The sequence below is a fragment of the Hemicordylus capensis genome, chromosome 2 (assembly GCF_027244095.1).
Source record: "Hemicordylus capensis ecotype Gifberg chromosome 2, rHemCap1.1.pri, whole genome shotgun sequence".
Lineage (NCBI taxonomy): Eukaryota > Metazoa > Chordata > Lepidosauria > Squamata > Cordylidae > Hemicordylus > Hemicordylus capensis.
Genome location: NC_069658.1, coordinates 236,978,234 through 236,999,251, shown reverse-complemented (window position 1 = coordinate 236,999,251; position 21,018 = coordinate 236,978,234). Strand labels below are relative to the sequence as shown.

General features: G+C 48.2%; 1 protein-coding gene across 7 annotated transcripts in view; it reads right to left on the bottom strand.

Moving 5' to 3' along the window:
• LOC128348181 (gastrula zinc finger protein XlCGF57.1-like) overlaps positions 1-20,875 on the bottom strand; it is a 32,957-nt gene extending 12,082 nt beyond the window's left edge. The window contains exons 1-8 of one of the 7 annotated variants that reach the window (XM_053303890.1): positions 20,122-20,867; positions 12,903-13,547; positions 12,483-12,605; positions 9,513-9,642; positions 9,070-9,155; positions 8,750-8,870; positions 7,456-7,536; positions 5,497-7,150 (exon numbers count right to left, since the gene is read on the bottom strand). In XM_053303890.1, coding sequence (XP_053159865.1) covers positions 5,497-7,150; positions 7,456-7,536; positions 8,750-8,870; positions 9,070-9,155; positions 9,513-9,642; positions 12,483-12,605; positions 12,903-13,508 — 2,801 coding nt within the window. In that variant the 5' untranslated portion in view covers positions 13,509-13,547; positions 20,122-20,867. Of the gene's footprint in view, positions 1-4,001; positions 7,151-7,455; positions 7,537-8,749; positions 8,871-9,069; positions 9,156-9,512; positions 9,643-11,005; positions 11,082-12,482; positions 12,606-12,902; positions 13,548-14,332; positions 14,397-15,901; positions 17,310-20,121 lie in introns of those variants that run through there. The other 6 variants (XM_053303886.1, XM_053303884.1, XM_053303885.1 and 3 more) reach the window with 6 other exon arrangements.
• Positions 20,876-21,018: the final 143 nt, after the last annotated feature.

Here is a 21,018-nt window from a genome sequence, read left to right as displayed (position 1 = left end):
ATCAATGTGCCACACATAGTATATTACTATGTGACATAACAGAAGACAACTTTGAATTAGAATAGAAGACAACTTTGAATTTAAGATGACAGACACAAACACACACACCGCAGTCTCTAACATCAGGTAAATACAAGGATGTGCACGGAACCGGCGGGGGGGGATTACCTTTAAGGAGAGGGGAGGGTGCTCCCCCCCTGCATTTCCCCCGTGGGTGCTGTGCTTAAAAACAGTCCCGCAGGGTGGCATCAAACCTCCTTGCCACCCCAGTGCTTGTTGGACCGCAAGTGCCCAGTGCACATGTGCACATCGCGCACTTCTGGTCTGACACACACTGCGTCGGCAAGGAGGTACGCTGCCACCACATGGGACTGTTTTTAAGCACAGCACCAGTGTGGGAAACACGGCCAGGGGCAGGGAAGAGCAACCGAACCTTTGAACTGGTTTGGAGGTCAGTAAAAGGGCCTCCGAACCAGTTCGTGCACATCCCTAGTAAATACAGTATGCTGGCTTTAGACAAGCAGCTTCACACACACACACGAGACTCTGCCTTCATCTTTCAGCTGCACTGGTCTGTGAAGTGATGTGTCCAGGTCGAAATTCAAGAGGTGCAGCTTCCCAATCATTCCCTAGAGATACTCTGGATAAATGACTGATGCAATTGTACAAGCTATAATGCTTCAGCAAAATTTCCTCCCATTTACTGCCTTGGTGTCATTTGTTTAAACCTTCCCCTTATGGAATCACTTCTTTGTAGTGCAGCACAGAAAGGGGGGCTTTCAGCAGATCACGATCAAAAAAGATGTAGGCATAATACAGGCCATTTTAGTTGACAGGTTTGCATGGACCACTTTATCGCAACCCGATAGCCCGATTCCTCTTAATACGCTTAACCAACTTGCCTGCATTTCATACAGCCTTTCTTCCCCGTGGACTCATTTTCCTGCTTTCCGTTTCCCATCACCTGATCCTCTCTTCCCGCTCTTGGGTCGCCCCTTCCCCGATCCCATTTCCCACTCACGGAAACTCTGCAAGGAGACGGCTGAAGCTGCGCGCGCACAACCAGGCCGTGCATGAGTGGTCATAACATTCCCAGGCTCCGCGTTCCAGATGCCTCTCTGGGAATCGGGAGTCGCTGATTTTAACCCTGGATGCACCTCTTTCTTGCAGGCAAAACAAGGGGCGTGCTTTTATCCAAAGCCCAACCAAGACACTTGTGGCACGCGAGAGAATAAGGCGCCGGTTTTAGCAACAGCTGTCCTGTGGATCAGAACCTGCTTCATCAGGCGCAAGAAATGTCTTCCTCAGTCCATGCACGAGATGCACATTTGGTCGCTACCCAAGGAAGCGTTGGGCTAAAATAAATTGATCGAAGGTGCCACAAGGTTCCTTGCTAGCTTTTTGCTGCAATGAACTAGTGCAGCTGCTCAGTACGATAACCTAAACCGTCGATTTCTTATATTCATTAAAAACTGGAAATACTGTAGAGCCAAAATGATATGAAATGCAAGAAGCTAGACTGACATTTCTGTGCAAAGCACAAACGGGGAAAGATTAGGTCAGCGATCATTTGCAACAGAGGGGGTGGAAAGCGGGGAAAGACAAGACAACCTTCCTCGAACACAGAGAGATGCGCCAAATGATAGCTTCCTTGTCCATTAATTTGTCTAGCCCCTTCATAAAACCACAAGTTGATTACACCTTTTATGGCATACTTTTCATTACCCTGCATCTGAATTAGAACCCTGCTAACTGGGGAAAGAGGCACTTTTTCAGAAGTCGTGATTCTCTTTATTTAACAGGGGGAGAGCAACTGGCCCTATCTACCCCCAGCAAAGTACCCCTCTAGTCTGTTGCTAGTGTCTATCTTATGTTTCTTTTTAGACTGTGAGCCCTTTGGAGAGACATCCATCTTATTGAAATATTTATTTCTCCATGTAAACCGCTTTGGAAACGTTTGTTGAAAAGCGCTATAGAAATATCGTTGTTGATCTCCTGTTATTCAATTCAATTCAGTTACTTTCAATTCAATGTAGGTGTTAGCCAACCAATCAAAAAGCAATAATTGTTTCATGGAAGGATGACCTTGAAGGCTAGTGTTAAAGTGAAGTGTGCTGTCAAGTCGATTTCGACTACTGGCGCCCACAGAGCCCTGTGGTTTTCTTTGGTACAATACAGGAGGAATTTACCATTGCCTCCTCCCACACAGTATGAGATGGCCTTTCAGCATCTTCCTATATCGCAGCTGCCCAATATAGTACCAGCGGGGATTTGAACTGGCAACCTTCTGCTTGCTAGTCAACACAGGAAAGATAAACATTCCTCTCCCCTCCCCTCCCACCGCCTTATACTGAGTCAAACCATTGGTCCATCTAGTGCAGTATTGCCTATAGACTGGCAGCAGCTTCTCCAAGGTTACAGGCAGGAGTCTCTCTCAGTCCTATCTTAGAGATGCCAGGGAGGGAACCATATACTCCTGCAGTCCAAGGGAGGCAAAGTAGGTCACATGTGCAGTTCAGGAGTACTTCTTGTTTGGGTACCCAAGGCCTCATTTCCCATGGATTTCCTTGAGGAGTGGGGAGGAAGAAAGGCCCAGTGCAGACCCTGTCTTGGGCTCCAGATAGATCCAGGGCAGGGTAAGGAATCCTGTTTTCCTCATAACCTCCTCAGTATCTGCCAGGCACTCACTGATGCACCGTCTCTACCCAGAGAGCTCCTCCAGAACCAACTCCGTTCTCGGTCCCACCCAGGATTCTGCCTCGCTCCCCTGCACTTATTTGCCTTTCCAGTCCCTTCAATGCTGCTCTCTGGTTCCAGCTTTCCACTTCATCTTGTTGCTCCAATGAAAAAGTGGAAAGCTGGAACTAGAGAGCAGCATGAAGGGACTGGAAAGGCAAGTAAGTGCAGGGGAGTGAGGCAGAATCCTGGGACACAGAACAGGGAGTTGGTTCTGGAGGAGCTCTCAGGGTAGAGATGGTGCATCATTGAGTTCCTGACAGATACTGAGGAGCTTAACAGGATTCCTTACTCCTTCCTGGATCTATCTGGAGCCGAATAAAGAGTCTGCACCAGATATCAACCCTGATCCGCCAATGCTGCCTCCCTTGGGATGCATTGGTGGAAGGTCTTGAATGAGTCCAGGGGGCCACATAGGGGAATGCTTGCCATGGCACCTGGAAATTTAAGCAGCTACTAATCTTGGTGGCTCTATGCTTCCATCAGGATCAGAGATGACATGTCCCTGAACAGCAGGTGCTTGGGAGTACCAAGGGGAAGGGATGCTTGCAGGCTTCCCAGATGCACCTAGTTGGCCACTGAGTCAGGCAGGATGCTATGGATGGGCCTTTGCCTGATCCAGCAGGGCTTTTCTTGTGTTCTTAAGTATGGCAGCTGAGCCAGAACTTTGAAAGATGTGACTAGAAGAAGGAGTGAGCAAGCTGGGCAAGGACAGGTTGTGGCCTCTTCTTGGTCATGCCAGGACATTACCTGCCCGAGACAGATGGATATGACCAGTGAGCAACCTCTCCCTGCTTTACTTGCTCCCTCCTCTTCCTGGCCACGGCAATTTGTCACTTGCCTGCACCAGAGGGTGGCAACCAGGAGGGAGAGTGAGCAAGCAAAGTAGCAAGTCTACCCCTCCCATGGAGCAGAGGGAAAGTGGCAAGTCCGCTCTTGCACAGACCAGAGGATGTCACTGGCGAGTGAGCAGTGAGGCAGAAGGCAGTCTGGCACGTATATTTTTGGGCTGGCTCCTAGACCCAAAGAAATATTTTGAGGCCTGTGCCAAGCACTCTGAGATCCTAGGCTCCTCATGTGAAACTGTCACGGTCTGGTCTCAACCGGTCCCGTGATTTTAAGTCTCACTACTGCCACCAAGATGATGTTTATATTTTCTGTGGCTACTCAAACAGCCATCCAAACCTGTTTCCTTAAAAGTTAGGTAGTGTGGAAAGGCTTATAAGTGTGGGGTGGAATGAACAGGCAGAAGCTACAGGTTGTTAAATTCAAAAAGAGAATTTTTACTCTAAAACAGTTCAAAACACTAGTTCTTTTGGAAATTTAGTATGAAGAAACAGCAATCATATGAGCATAAATGAACAAATAAAAGGAGGAAAATGTATCCAATCTAAACTGCCCCAAATACTGTGCTTTAACCCAAAGTCCTTATCAGGAGTTTTCTTATAATCACCTCTCAGCTTCTGCAGCAAGCCTGGCTTTTCCCCTTGCTCAGCTTCAGTGATTTGTTGCCAGAACCTAAGGGGTATACTCGTGGGTCAAATGGGCCATAACCCAGAATTTGACTTTTAAAAAGCCAAATCTGGCAATTCTTGCTCTTCCTTTCCAGTCCTAGAAGTTCAATTCCAGACTGCTCCTTCAGCTGCTTTGAGAGTGATACGGTTCTCAAGAGAGTTTTCAGCTTAACTCTTCCAGTGATTTCTCAGCTCTAATTTCAGCAGCTCTTCTCTCCTGGCTTTCCCAGATGCCAACTCAAACTAATTCCAGCTTCAACACTCACTAAAACTCTCCAGCTTTTCAACTAATTCTCTGCTGCAGGCAAGCCTCCTTTTATTCATCCCACCCACCCATCAAATCTCTAAAACAGCCAATCAGGACAACTCAAGTTCCCTCAATTATTTAAAAACATACCCAATCAAATCAAACCCTCTCTTCTCTCTAAAGGTTAACCAGTAAAACCCTTTTCCTCCAAAATCAAACTGTAGAACAGGAGCTGTGAACTTCTGACCCCTGCACAGTTTTTTAATACTGAACATAGAGAGTAAACAAATACATATATGTAGTAAAGCAATTGGTAACAAAAAGAGAGGAGATTCATGCCTCATTGCTTCACAGGGACATCCATGATGTGTGTGTGAAGCTCCAACTGTGCCTGAAGAACTGAAGTCACCACAGGAAATTGGCTGATGTCAGGGGCTCTTGGAGGCACTGGCTACTCATCCCTCATCCCCAAGGTCTACTCAAGGTTCAAGTATTGCTGGGCCTGACAGTCTTCTATGATGAAGACAAATTTCCTTAATTTGAGAAGGTATATGTTTTTTCTCCTCTGTGGATTCCTTGATGTCTAGGCTCTGATGGAAGCTCTTTCCACACTTTGAACATTGTTATTTATTTTATTTAGCTTATATATATACAGTACCACCCCAAACTCGCATCTCTGGGCAGTTTTCAATAAAATAATGTAAATTAAAACGAGAATTAAAACATTAAACCTTAAAACAATTTAAAATAACAGATTCTATCAATCTAATTAAAAGCCTTGATGAATAAATATGTCTTCACAGCTCTTGTAAAAGAGATGGGGAGGCTCCTATCTCTGCAAGGAGTACATTCCAAACTCTCAGGGCAGCAACAGAGAAGGCCCATCCCTGAGCAGCCACCAAATGAGCTGGTGGCAACTGCCGATAGACCTCCCTGGATTATCTCAATAGGTGATGGGACTAATAACGGAGAAGGTGTTCTCTTTATAATGTATATCATTTCTCTCCAGTGTGGACTCTTTGATGGGAAATAAGCTTTATCTTCTGACTGAAGCTCTTCCCACACTCAGAGCATGTATATGGTTTCTCTCCTGTGTGGATTCTTTGATGTGCAGTAAGGTTGTGCCTTTTACTGAAGCTCTTCCCACACTCTGAGCATGTATACGGTTTCTCTCCAGTGTGGACTCTCTGATGAGAAATAAGGTTATCATTACGGCTGAAGCTTTTCCCACACTCTGTACATTTAAATGGCTTCTCTCCTGTATGAATTCTTTGATGACAACTAAGGGTATCACTGCGGCTGAAGCTCTTTCCACACTCTGAGCAAGTATATGGTTTCTCTCCTGTGTGGATTCTCTGATGGATAGTCAGAAAATGGCTTTGAGTGAAGCCCTTTCCACAATCTGAGCAAGTAAATGGTTTCTCTCCTGTGTGGACTGTATGATGGCTAGTAAGGAGATGGCTTTGACGAAAACTTTTACCACACTCTGAGCATGTATAGGGTTTTTCTCCTGTGTGGATTCTCTGATGAATACTAAGGGCAGCACTTTGAATGAAACACTTTCCACACTCTGAGCAAGTATATGGTTTCTCTCCTGTGTGGATCTTTTGATGAGCTATAAGATTTGACTTCTGATTGAAGCTCTTTCCACACTCTAAGCATGTATATGGTTTCTCTCCTGTGTGGATTCTCTGATGGGAAACAAGGTTACTCTTCTTACAGAAGCTCTTTCCACACACTGAGCATGCATATGGTTTTTCTCCAGTGTGGACTCTTTGATGGGAAATAAAGTGACTTCTCCGAGTGAAGCTCTTTCCACACTCTGAACATTTAAATGGTTTTTCTCCGGCATGAATTCTTTGATGGCAAGTAAGGTTTGAGTTGCACCTAAAGCTTTTCCCACACACTGAACATGTATGCGGTTTCTCTCCTGTGTGCACTCTTTGATGGGAAATAAGGTGTATCTTCTGACTGAAGCCCTTTCCACACTCTGAGCATGTGTATGGTTTCTCTTCTTTGTGAATTCTTTGATGGACAGTAAGGATGTTACTGCAACTGAAGCCCTTTCCACACTCTGAGCACATATATGGTTTCTCTCCTGTATGGATTCTATGATGGGAAATAAGGTACCTCCTCTGACTGAAGCTCTTTCCACACTTGGAACATTTAAATGGCTTCTGTCCTGTGTGGATTTTTTGATGGCAAGTAAGGTTATCGATGCGGCTGAATCTCTTCCCACAAACAAAACACTGAAATGGTTTAATCCCTGTGTGGATTCTCTGATGAGAAATAAGGTACCTGTTCTGACTGAAGCTCTTTCCACACTCTGAACATTGGAATGGCTTCGGTCCTCTGTGGATTATTTGATGAGCATTAAGGATTAAATGCTGGCTGAAGCTCCTCCCACACTCTGAGCAGGTATATGGTTTTTCTCTTATGTGGATTCTGTGTTGTGTGCTAATGTCCGATTTACAAGTTAAGAAACTGGCACATACAGGGATCTTATTACTTTTGTCTCCTTTTTGACAATCGTTGAGTGGAAGTGCATAGAGGTTTTTCACTTCAGAAGCCATTATCTCCTCCATCCTTTCTTGATTTGCTTGAATTTTCCTTTTGGGCAGTTCACCCTCTTCACTTTCATTCCAATCAGCTGCTGGAATAAAGAGAGAAACTTGGTGAGAGAGGACCATAGTTCCAATTAGGGAACAAGCCTATTTAACTGCTGTGTGAATAAAAGAAGAGAAAGGAGCTTTCTCTTGGGCCCCCAGCTGTTTTTGGATGACAACTCCCATAATCCCCAGCCACAGAGGCCAATAGCCAGGAATTATGGGAGCTGTAGGCCAAAATCTGCAGGAGGGCCAAAGTTGAGCAGCCCTGCATAATCTCCCCCCTTCTCAACTGATGGAAGCTCAGCAGATATTCCCTGGCTATTTCAGCAGCTACTTGCTGATCTCTTACCTTCCTTGGAGGCCTCAGCAAATGGATCATCTTCTTCTTCCTGCCAGGAACTGAAGCCAGCTTTGGAAACCAAAAGTCTCCCTTTGGAGAAAAGAGACAGACAAGACAGTTACATAGGAAGCTGCCATATACTGAGTCAGACCATAGGCTCATCTAGCTCAGTATTGTCTACCCAGACTGGCAGCGGCTTCTCCAAGGTTGCAGGCAGGAATCTCTCCCAGCCCTATCTTGGAGATGCCAGGGAGGGAACTTGGAACCTTCTGCTCTTCCAGAGCGGCTTCATTCCCTAAGCGGAATATCTTACAGTGTTCACACAGGTAGTCTCCCATTCATATGCAACCAGGTTGGACCCTGCTTAGCTAAGGGGTCATGTCATGCTTGCTACCACAAGACCAGCTCTCCTCTCCAGTTGCAGGGGAGCAACAGTAGGAGAGAGGGCATGCCATCACGTCTTGCTTGTGAGCTTCCCAGAGTCATCTGGTGGGCCATTGTGTGAAACAGGATGCTGGACTAGACAGGCTTGGGCCTGATCCAGCAGGGCTGTTCTTATGTTCTTTTAATCTCTGGTAGGTATCATAACAAATTTGTCCGATAAAAAAGTAGAGTATCAATAAAAATGTAGAGTATCAAAGGAACACAGTGTGAAGAACTTGCTGGTTAACAATTGTTTGTTTTAATAAGTTGCTTGGGCTGGGGGTTAGTGAGGTAGACATGGCAGATGTTGCTAGGTGATGGGTTTGACAGGGAGAGTTCTATGGATCTCAGAACCCAAGATGGAGAGTCAGTTGGAAGTTAGCTGCCCAGGAAGTGGCTGGCAGAAAGGGACTCAGACTGAAGGACAGAAGAACTTTAACTGGTTGTACTTTGAACTGTGTATTTCTTAGAAAAGACCCTCTTTTGTTTTGTTTTTCTTTGTGAAACAATAAACCCTCTTTATTTTTAAAATATTTTCTCTATTGGAGAGAAGCCATTCCCCCATTATCAAGGGCGGTAGCTATTATAGGAGGGACCATAATTGGTTGATTTTATTAGTCTTATTTTATATTGTATTTATTTTATAAATGTTGTGAGCCGCCCCAAGCGGTAGTGTACTGGAGTGGTGGGGTATAAATATTTTAAGTAAATAAATAAAAATAAGGAGAGGATTACTGAAAATAAATGGTGGCAGCAGATACAGGAACCACACACATGGATCAGCCATAGACATCCTCCGTGACATCCCTAGAGTGCATGGATACAGACCAGAAATTCCTGCTTCCCATCTCCATCAGCCAAGAGAAAGAGGGAACCCTACCCAGTGAGGCCAGGTTCCTGGAATTCTCTTCTATGACTTCTCTGTGCAGAGCCCTTTGGCCTGGATCCAGCAGAGCCCACTCCTCCTCGGAGAAACACACAGCCACCTCCTCAAAAGCCACCTGAAGGACAAAGAAAACATTTTTGGTCAACAAAGTATTATGAGAAAAGTGGAGGTTCTTCTGGAGATTCCAAAGCTTCCTAAGTGACACAACATCTTCCAAGTGGGCAACTCTGACCAAAGGAAAGGGAAAGAGAGAGGCTCTCTCAGGCTCAGAGGGAGGTGAGGCTTGCCTCTCTCCCCCTCAAGTCTTCTCTTACCTGATCTAGTGAGGACATAGCAACTGTTGGCACTCCACCACCAAGATGAGCAGGCACAGAAGGAATCACGATGGACATCTCACTGTCTATGAGGGAAAGAAAGGAGGTGGGAAGGTATTTTGTGTTTTATAGGCACCTGGCAAGTCAGTTGCTTGAGTCAAATTAATGTCGTCTCATTGCTTTTGGGCACGATTCGAAGTTTTGATTGGAAGCTAGTGTGTGAAACTGCTGGAAATGTGAGAGAGGCTAGGGAGAAGCATCTCCCAAACACAAGCTCAAGGGGAACGTAAGAAGCTGTCCATGGATTTCAGGAGGGAGGGAGACCAAGTTGAAATACATCCCATTCATCCTTGCCCAGCTTCTTGCTTTTGTTTTCTGGTCTTGTACCACAGTCAAGCAAGCAAGCAAGCAAGCAAGCAAGCAAGCAAGCAAGCAATCCTTACCCAGAAAAGTACCTCCATCACCCTCCTCCATGATCCCTTTGAATAGCGGCCTCAGCCTGGTGTCTGATGGAGCCTTCTCTGCCTTTGGGAGACCACTGGTTGCTTTGGCTAACACCCCCTTTTCCTGGAACTAAAGAAGAGGAAGAGATATCAAGAAGGGAATGTATTTATTTCTCACCCCACAACTTAGGTACAAATATTTGCAGGGAAATATTCCTTAGAGCAGGGGTCTACAACCCAAATGCCCCAGTAGGCCCGAACCAGTCATGACTTGCTGTGCGGGGTCAATTATCAGTGCATTATTGCATTCATTTTCATTATTTAAATGTTCATAAAATCAACTATTAGTTATTTGTGGAACTTTCCCCCCTGTCAGGAGACCCGCAATTCTAACCAAGGGGAGTGGCCAGAAAATAGGCCCTGTCCTTGCATAGTCAGTGGGACGCGGTGCCCACCAAACGCTGCTGCTGCTGCTACTGTTCTGGCCCACTACATTCAATGCCGCCGCTGCTCAAGCAGCAGCAACTGGCTCACTCGCTAGTTGGTCCATCACTGCCATGTGCCTCTCATCTGATCTCAAGTGCCCAACTGCATTGAGCTGCTGCTGCTGCTGCGCATCAGTGGGGCAAGTCATAGGAACAGAGGAAGCTGCCATATTCCGAGTCAGACCATTGGTCCATCTAGCTCAGTATTGTCTTCACAGACTGGCAGCGGCTTCTCCAAGGCTGCAGGCAGGAATCTCTCTCAGCCCTATCATGGAGATGCTGCCAGGGAGGGGAATTGGAGCCTTCTGCATACAAGCCTGCAGATTCTCTTCCCCTTCGCTAAGGGGAATAGCTTACAGTGCTCACACATGTAGTTCTCCCATTTGAATGCAAACCAGGGCAGACCCTGCTTAGCAAAGGGGACAATCTGTGCTTGCTTCCACAAGACCAGCTCTCCTCAAGAGCTCTTCATGGCTCCTGATGTTGCTGCATGACATCCTTATCTGGGACCCAGTGAAAATGTCCACGCAGGCTGGATCTGGCCCCCCAGCCTTATGCCTGGCTGCTTTAGGGGATGGGGCCATAGTTCAGTGGCAGAGCACCTGCTTTGCACGCAGAGGGCCCCAGGCTCAGTCCCTTACATCTCCAGGCAGGGCTGAGAAAGACTCCTGCCTGAAACCTGGAAGCTCCCCTGACATTCAGCGTAGACAATACTGGACAAACCAATGGCCTGTCTTGATATAAGGCAGCTTCCTATGTTCCTATCAAGCCGTTAAGGCAGGCCTGCTCAACTTAGCCCCCCCCCAGCAGTTTTTGGACTTCAACTCCCATAATTCCCAATGGCCAATACCAGGGATTATGGGAGTTGTAGGCCAACATCTGCAGGAGGGCCAAAGTTGAGCAGCCCTGCCTTAAGGTAAAGGGGAAGTGTGCCGCCGAGTCGGTGTAGACTCCTGGCGCCAACAGAGCCCTGCGGTTTTCTTTTGGTAGAATACAGGAGGGGTTTACCATTGCCTCCTCCCGTGCAGTATGAGATGATGCCTTTCTGCATCTTCCTACATCGCTGCTGCCTGATATAGTAGTAGCAGCAGAGATTCAGACTCGCCACTTCCTGCTTGTGAGTCAAGCATTCCCCCGCTGCGCCACTTAAGGTGACATCGAGCCTTTACACTGCTATTAAAAACAATAACAATAAAACTGTAAGAAAACAAAGAACAATAAAAGTGCAATGCAATAAAAGTGCGGGGGGGGGAGCCACATCAGGAGACTGACCAAAATGAGCTCAGGCAATGCTTTAAAAAAGTCCTGGGGAGGGTGGGGAGAAAGGTGAAGGCAGGCAACAGGAAAGCATCCCATAGATGCAGCCCCACAACCGACAATACCTCCTGGGACCATCATACAACCTTTGGAGGTGAAGGTGAACTCTAGGGATGTGCATAAACTGAGGTGCACTGGTTTGGCCCCAAACTGGTTCATACCGGTTCGGCACGGTGGGGAGGGGAGCTGGGAGTGGGATCTTTTTAATAGCAATAGCACTAGCAATAGCAATTGCACTTACATTTATATACCGCTCTATAGCTGGAAGCTCTCTAAGCGGTTTACAATGATTTAGCATATTGCCCCCCAACATTCTGGGTACTCATTTTACCGACCTCGGAAGGATGGAAGGCTGAGTCAACCTTGAGCCCCTGGTCAGGATCGAACTTGTAACCTTCTGGTTACAGGGCGGCAGTTTTACCACTGCACCACCAGGGGCAGTGGTAGGAAGGAATGCAGGGTCTTACCTGCCCTCCGCCGCCACCTGCAGCTTCCTGCTGTGGTCGTGCTTGTCCCAAGAACCTGCATGTGGCACCAGCATGCACATGACATCTGAGTGCTGACAATGCAAATGGCGCCCATGCATGTGCGGACGTCATGTGCATGCTTGTGCTACACATGAGTTCTTGGGACAAGAACTGCTGCTGTAGCAGGAAGCTGCATGTGGCGGTGGAGAACAAGTAAAGACCTGTGCTCCTTTTTAAAAAAAAGATCCCACTCCCAGCTCCCCTCCCCACGGTGCTGAATCAGTCCATACCAGTTTGGCCCCGAACTAGTGCACAAACCTTGGTCTGTGCACTAACTTTGGTCCGTGCACATCCCTAGTGAAGTCTCACATGGCAGTATTATTATTATTATTAATTGTTTTTACATTTTATATCCCGCTCTTCCTCCAAGGAACCCAGATCGGTGTACTACATACTTGGGTTTCTCCTCACAACAACTCTGTGAAGTAGGTTAGGCTGAGAGAGAAGTGACTGGCCCAGAGTCACCCAGCTAGTATCGTGGCTGAATGGGGATTTGAACTCGGGTCTCCCCGGTCCTAGCCCAGCACTCGAACCACTATACCATGCTGGCTCGCAGTAGGGTAGAATGCAGCAGTTAATGGCCAAGGGGGCAGCAGTCCTGGATCCCTTTGAACTCAGGCCTCCTTCTAAGCTTAGCTTACCTTGAGAGGACTACACTCTACTTGCAAGCGCATGATAATCTGTGGATCTGGATATAAATCCAAGACTGGGAATAGAAGGGGATTGAACAGGGCATTAGAGACTCTCTCATACAATCCAGCAACCTGGGAAGGAGACAGGAGGGGAAGAAATTATTGTAGCTCCTATGTACACATCTTGCCTATTTGCAGCTTCCGTTATTATCAGAGTAGTTTGGCTGGCTGCAGGCGCTGAACGTCTGTCTACTTAGAGGATGCGTCACATGCCTTGTATTCATACAACATTGTCCGAACCACTGGCCTAGGGGGCTTGGGACTCTCTTTCTCTGGACTGCTTGCTGACATTGGGAAAGTGGTGGAGATTTTTAAGGGAACAATCCCACCACTCTCTGCCCTGGAACTACCTGGATCAAACACTCTCACCTGCTGCTCTTCCTGCTTCTTCTCCTCTGTCTGGCTCAGGAGGAAACCTTCTGCCAGGGCCACCGCCTGCGAACTGGTCTCTGCTCCGCATTCTCTGACCCAGCACTTCATCTCTGGGGGCAGGACGGTCAGGAATTGCTCCAAGATCACCAGGTCCAGCATCTGCATCTTTGTGTGCTTTTCTGGCTTCAGCCACTGGCGGCAAAGGTCATAGAGTTGGTTGCAAACCTCTCGGGGCCCTTCATTTTCCAGGTAGTGGAACTGCCTGAATTTTTGGCGCTGGACATCTGGGCTGGTACAGTCTCCTCCCAGGAGCTTCTGCACTGTCCTTCCCCTGAATTCCCCATTGCTCCCACACTGGATGCCATCGGGGCTTTCCCCCACTCCCTTCCCCAGTTCACTGCCTGCTGATCTTTGCTGCACATCCATTTCTACCCTGTGCCGAAATGAAGCTGCCAACCAGGCTGAAGGATCCCCTTCCTCTAAAGTCATTTTATTCCCTGAGCAAGGATTCTGGTGAGGGGCCCACTGCCTAGTCTCACAAGGCCAGGAAGTCCTTTTTACCACGTTGCTAATTATTGGAGTGTCCAGACAAGCAGATGCCATACCAGGAAACTAGATCCATTTATCCATCTGAACTTCTCCCTAAGAGAAAGAAACAATGAACAAGAGTGAGACAGGAACATGGCAGACACAAACAGTGAGACCATGCCCTTGCTCCTATGCACATTGCCCTTTTCATTTAAATCATAATCCAGTTATGTTGATGTGAAATTTGGTGTGGTCCAAAACGTATTTTGAAGTTAGAATTATTGATTCTTAATATATATCGTAGATACTGCTAGATTAGACAGTGCACCCGACAGAGCAAAAACCAAAATGTTGGGTTGGGCACAATTCTATGGCCTCTCACTGGGGACTGTGAGGTTTCATAGGGACATAGGAAGCTCCCTGACACCAAGTCAGACCATTGGTCCATCTAGCTCAGTATTGTCTACTACACTGACTAGCAGCTGCTCTCCAGGGTTTCAGGTGGGAGTTTTCCCCAGCCCTACCTGGAGATGCCAGGGATTGAAGCTGGGACCTTCTCATGCAAAGCAGATGCTCTACTACGGAGCTCTGTCCCAATCCCCTAAGGGCAATATTTGACAGCAGACAGCACCCACATGTAGTCACCCATTCAAATGCAAAGCAAGGCAGACCCTACTTAGCAAAAGGGACCATTTATGCTCCCTACCCGCTGGTATATTCCCCAGACTATGGGAAACACCTATATGGAGCAGCAGCGATATAGGAAGATGCTGAAAGGCATCATCTCATTCTGTGCAGGAGGAGGCAATGGTAAACTCTCCTTGTATTCTACCAAAGAAAGCCACAGGGCTCTGTGGGCGCCAGGAGTCAAAATCGACTTGACAGCAAACTTTACTTACCGCAAGACCAGCTCTCCTCCCATAATGTACCTCAAGCATGAGAAATAATAAACCCTAGTTTCTTATTTGGAAGCGCTGCTTTGGGGCATCAATTGTTATCGCATTTTGTGCAAAAACAACACTTCAAGAAAGGGTGAATTCTTATGCACCTGGAAGGGGACAGTCTTCCGGCAGTCAGGAGATATATAATTCAGCAGTTCAAAAGCCTTCAGTCTAAGATGAGAGTGAAGACTGATTTCCATTTCCACGTCTGTTCTAAAAGGCGTGAAAATTGCAAGTTAATGGGCCCATCTTAATGTCCACACCATATAAGCTGTAAGGATTTCGTACAGTCTCATATTTGATGCTGGCTTCAAAAGAGAGGCTGCATGCATTTTGCCTGGGTTTTTCAGCTGGGGAGGGATGCTTCCAGGGGAAGCATCCTCAGGTAGGGGTGTGCTGAACCGGTTTGAATCCAACTGGGTTTCAGTCGAACCGACCCAGATCAAATTCGAACCAGACCAGCCTAAAAAAATAGGCAAGTAGTTAAGAGTTCAAACCAAACCAGGCCCAGTCTGTTATGGACCAATTCAACAGTCTGAAGAGCTATGCTTGTAAACGGGAATCTGGTGAGGATTCCCCTTAACAGGCACTGAGAATCCTGCCTTTAAAAGGCTTCTAAGGCAGGGGGAGCACCAAGGTTTAGAGAAGTTGCCACTGCCGCCACCGGTGCTGCCATTGAGATGCCCTCTCCTGTGCCCCACCCCACCCCTTTTGCTAAAGGCAGGATTCCCCTCTGCTTGTAAAGGGGAATGCTCACTGGATTGACAAGCATAGCCCCTTGGACCGTCAAACCGGGTCAAGCAAATGGAACAGACGGCCAGTTGGTTTGACTGAACCGGTTGGCAGACTGATGGGTTTGGTTCGAATTTGAACCCAGTCACTAGAAATGATTCAGTGCACACCCCTATGCCCAGTCATTTGCTAAAGATGGCTCTAATGCAGGCCTGCTCAGCTTAGCCCCCACAACTGTTTTTGGACTACAACTCCCATAAACCCCAGGCACAGTGGCCAATGGCTAGGGATTATGGGAGTTGTAGGCCAACATCTGCAGAAGGGTCGACCCGTGGAGCAGCCCTGCTCTAATGAGTTTCTCCCTGATGCATCTCTACAAAGCATAGCAGTGATCCCCCAAGATCTCCTCCTGACCTCCTTCCTGCTTGGGGTTGTATATTTAAAGCCTCCGCTTATGAGATGAATTGTCTGTAGTTAACACAGACGGGGAACTTTCTGCAGATTACAATGTGGAAGAAGAATGCATAAAGACGCTAGAATTTTATTCTTCTGCTTTACATGCACCACTTGATCACAATCTGATTTCCGTTTGAGTCCTCGGAACTGAATAGATTCTACACACACACACACACACACACACACATATATGGAGAAAACGTAAGGCAGGAAATGAGACTACAAAAAGCAAATATATTTGCTTTTTGTAGTCTCATTTTCCTGCCTTACGTTTCCTCCTCTCAGTCCACCCTCCTCCCATCCCTGGGACGCCCCTTCCCCAAGGCGTTTTGCGCTCACCGCCGGAGCTCTGCAAAGAGGCTATATAGACGCTGCTCACGCAGGAGGGGTGGACCCGGGAACGACTTGAACCTTCCCAGGCTCTGTGCCCCTCTAGGAGTCCAAGCTCGCTGACTTTAACCCTGAGATTGCATCTCTCTAGCAAGCCAACGAGGAGCGTGTGCTTTCTCAACAAGCAATCAAGATTATTGGCACATCAAAGACTAAAATGTTTATTTCAGCAAAAGCTTCCGTGGATTAGAGCCTGCTTCATCAGGAGCCAGAAATGCTATCCTCGGTCCATGCATGGGAGCTGCAGCCCATCAAAGGGGATAAAATAAGTGTGCTGCTGAATTCTTGTTATCCTTTTGCTGCCACTGACTGACACAGCTGCTCTCTACCCCTCTGGGAGACATTTTCTCCAAGCGTTCTTTTGGGAGGGAAAAGCCACTTACTGCAGCTTCTCCCCAAATGCTGTTGGAATAATACAATTCCTATCATCCCCAAGCTCAATGACTGAAGGCTGTTTCCGCTCCGGACGATGGAAGTTGTAGTCCAGCAACATCTGGGGACCCAAGCTGGCTGGAGAACCCCTGCTCTGTTGAACCCCGCTGCTTGGAAAGTCAGCGCCCTGTACTGTAGAAGGGAAAGGCTCTTATGCTGGGCATTTCCTCCCCTGGGCCTGCCTCATCGTGCCTGCTCCCTGCGTCTTCGCGGGTTTTTTGGGCGAGAGACTCAAAGGGTTAAAGGAGCAGTAGCCTAGGGAGGGGAAGGGAGATCCGTGACCCGAGAGATCCACTTCCTTCCGTCCGCCAGAAGGAATCTGGTGAGTTGGATGTGGGTCTAGGGTCACTTGGGGGAGTAGAGGACCTCCCCCCCCCCGCCCCGGATCCTGAGCTGGAGCTCAGAGCGCCTGAGCACTGGATGCGCGCAATCCGCAGAGCAGGAGCTTCGGGATCGGGGCGGCTGTCGGCGGGGTTCTGGAGGAGGCTTGCCAGGCTGCGCTTGGTGGGCGAAAGCAGCTAGGAGGCAAGCTTCTGCCCCCAACCCACCGATCTGTGCCCACGGCCGGGAAAGGAAAGGGCCTCTTTCAGCTCTCTTTTGCAGAGATTGGGGGTGCCGAGGGGCGCCTGTACTGCTGCCGGCCTCTCCATCTGGCTCCTCGCCGCTCTCCTGCCACTTGCAAGCCGAGCCCTCTGTGCCTGGCGCGGCGGAAGCAACACTGCTTGGGGGGTTCCTTGCCTTGTGCAAGAAAGAGCGGGGCAGAGAAAATCAAATGCTGCCCCCTTCCTCTGCCAGTTCTCCTCTTATGACCCCTTATGACCCCTGGCGGGGGAGGTCCCTCCTCTTGTTCGGTTGGGGGCCGACAGGGAGAGGCTTGACTCTCCAAGGGCCATGCTCCCTTCTGCCTTTGGAGCAGGAGAACAGCAGAGGCGTAACTAGGGAAAATGGTGCCTAGGGCAAGCACTGAAATTGCGCCCCCCACCCCTCGCCCCCTCCCGTCCAAACATCTGACAGGCATCTTTTCCAGATCATATCATATAATTCCGGTTTAAAGTACAAATTACTGCAATAAACAAAAGGAGAAATCAACACTAGGTACAAAGATGTGTGATATTCTCAGTGCCATCTGCTGCCAATATGTGGCAATCCACAAATAAACTGTTCCCCTACCCCAGGATAGAATAAAAGGAGTTTGAAAAGAAACAGTTTATCCACAGAAATTATGATCTCTTGTAGGCATGGGTGAGGGCCAAGCACCTTCCAGACAATTCAATCCCCCCATGTTCCTTGTGTTAACTATGAAGAAAAGGCACTTTTAATATACTCAAGAGTATTTTATTTATTATAATCAATTCATCTATAACACATCAATAAACAGAACATTTCCCTATGGGCTCAGTTCTACTGATGTTTAGGATGGGAGCATGATGAATGAGAACTATACTGTTGTTTTTCTTTCTGGTAACACATGGGACAAAGTTCGTATTCCCCCAAATGCACTTTATCCTTCCTGTGTGCCACCTAATATATTTTTTCTAGTCCTTTCTCTACTTGTAGATAATAAAATTATGCCCAAAGAATCAGAGAAGCTACTCTTTTTTTTTTTTTAATAACCTCAAAACCCCCATAAAAACACAAGTCCTGTTTGCAGCAGACTAAGAGAAAGAAAAACACATCTGGGACCAAAGGCAGACTTTGTCGCATACTTGATCAAAAATTCAATTTTGATTGAATTAAAAAGACTGCTATTTTGAAGAAAATGTCACATTTATCGAATAAGCAAACACAAGCTTAGTTTCCCCCTAACATGGCAAGAAATGATCCCATAGCTGCTTAATTTACCAATCAGAGCCCTACTAAATTGCTTTTGTAAAACCTGAGAGGTTTTGGAGGGTGTGGGTGGGGAGAGGATAGTATCTCAGTTCCATCCATCCCGGGAAGCTGATAGTTTTAGTGTAACTGAAGTTAATGGAACGAGGTTTGCAATACTTTAGAATAAGTGCAATTATTTTGCCCGATCCATGGTCTGTAATTTTCAATTTTTATTGAAAATAAAAGAGAGAACAGAAGGAGTAAGGAGGGAAACGGAGGACTTGAGGCTTGGCTTGGGAAAGAGAGAGAAAGAGCGAGATAGGGAGAAGGAGCAACCACCACGCTGGTAGTGAGAGCATGTTATTGCTCAAGTTACAAACACAATGATGCCATTGCCAACGTTGACGAACACACAAACTGGCTACTACTATTTCCTCTCAATCTCCACAGAGAGAGTCTTCCTCTCTACACATGACAATTGTCTTATAATTACGAACACAGGAAAACAAACAAAAATCGGAAATGACTTTTGCCACCACCTATCCCCGCTAATTGACTTACCGAGCTAAAACAACAAAGTGTTCCTCTGGATCACATTTGACGATCCCGGCTAATGTTTATTTAGTAAGCAATCTTAAGCCTATGACGCTTGTGTGAGAAAGAAAGATTGCGGCAAGGGGAAGAGCGGGTTCAAATGCAGAAGCATCTCATCGCAGTTCTGGCTCTTGTCACCCCGCCCCACCTCTTCAACAGGAAGTTTGGAAGTAAGCAGCTTTTCAGCGGCTCCTTTGCACTTCTACAAGCCGCCTCTTAGTGGAAAGTCTCCACCAGCCCCCTGGAGAGGAACCTGCCCCACTCTCACCTCCCGCTGTTCCAGAGCTCTACACCAAAACAATCTCCAGCTAGGCTCAGGCTGAGGCTCGGCTCCCTTTGCTGAGGGGACACAAATGCTTGCCTGCTGCTGGGCTGGGAACTTTCTCCCGCCCAGCAGCAGGCAAGCACCCCCTCCCTCAGCAGTCCTCGTGGCTGGCTTGGCAGCGCAGGGGCCAGGGCAGCAGGGGCTTGAACAATAGCAATAGCAATAGCACTTACATTTATATACCGCTCTATAGCCGGAGCTCTCTAAGCGGTTTACAATGATTTAGCATATTGCCCCCCAACATTCTGGGTACTCATTTTACCGACCTCGGAAGGATGGAAGGCTGAGTCAGCCTTGAGCCCCTGGTCAGGATCGAACTCGTAAGCTTCTGGTTACAGGGCGGCAGTTTTACCACTGCACCACCAATGGCGTGGGGAGGAGGAGAGCTCTCTCACACACAAACCAAAACAACATACCCTGCAGTTACACTTAAACAATGACCCGCCCCGCGCCCAGCCACCCCCGTGGTATGTGGAGGCGAGGAGGAGAGAGCTGCTCTCATCGTGGCACACGGCACACACACAAACGACATGCCAAAGTTAACACAGCCCAATCCAAGCAGCCGGCAGGTACAGGCAGCGGCTCCGAGGGAAGCTTCCTCGCTGCTCAGGGGCTTAAATGGCCGCCCTGCAACCAGCCACCCGCCCAACGACTGGCACCGGCTAGCGGGAAACAAGGGAGGGGGAGGGAGGCTGCCGCTCTCTGCCCGCTGCCCAGGCACAGCGCCGCCGCCACTTTTTCGGGGTGGAGTGGGAGGCTGCACCCACCATCTGGGGTGGAGTGGGAGGCTGCACCCACCATCTGGGGTGGAGTGGGAGGCTGCACCCACCATCCAGCCCAGCCGCTGCCGTCCACCCACCCCCGGCCACCGCCACCCACGCCCGGGCCTAAGCCAAGAAGAAGGCAGCTCTGTCTCTAAGCAAGCCCACCATGCCCGCTATTTTAAAAAATTCAAACATTAATTTAATAATAATAATAATAATAATAATAATAATAAAACACACACCTTGATCCTCCTGTGTCTGACTTTATTGCACAATTTTTGATGAAGATGGTGGTGGTGTGCTGAAATCTGTGCCTCGAGGGAGTGAGTCCAAAGCAGATCCTAGGCGGGAGCCACACACAGCCAGCAGCAGCAACACCGACGCTCCTCGCTCTCTCGTAGCCTCCCTCACTCTCAAAGGAGCACGTGCGTCAGCAGATCAACTCGCGCATGCCCGCGAGTGGGGGGCGGGGAGTACGGAGGAGGTCATCATGCAGCCAACAATGCTGCAGGCAGCGAGGGGCGCCTGGCCCGGCCCAGTCAAGCGGGGTGGTGGTGAACTCATCTGCGCCAGCCGGGCTAACTGCTTCATGCACAGGCAGCGAGAGGCGGCCAGCCGGACTCGGAGCCAAGCATTCATGGGGGGGGGGCGCCGCGTTGGCGCGACAATTTGGTGGGGGGGTCATGGCAGCAAATTGCGCCCCCTCCCGAGTGGCGCCCAGGGCACGTGCCCTGCCTGCCCCCCCCATCATTACGCCTCTGCTTCCAACTGTCACACAGGATGTGAATCAAAGGAAAGGAATGTGGGGCCTCTCCCAGCCCTAGCTGACTCCACCCCCACCTCTAAGTAAACACTGCCTTTAGGTAACCCTAAGAACTCCTAGCCCTGTGATATCTTAACCCTAACAAGTAACACACAGAGAGATAGAGAGACTAAGACCTACCCCTTAAAGAGAAACAGCCCCTGCAAAACTCCCCTCTTCCTGTTAGTTTGTTTGAAGGGGGAAAAGGCTAGATGTTTAGAAAGGCTTCCTCGCCTTCTCAGCTGTGTCTGCTCTTCCCAGAGTAGCCTTCCAACGTTGTCAGTACAGATTGCAAAGCAAGGGAAAGTGTAGTGGGTAAATAATTGTACTCTTTGTT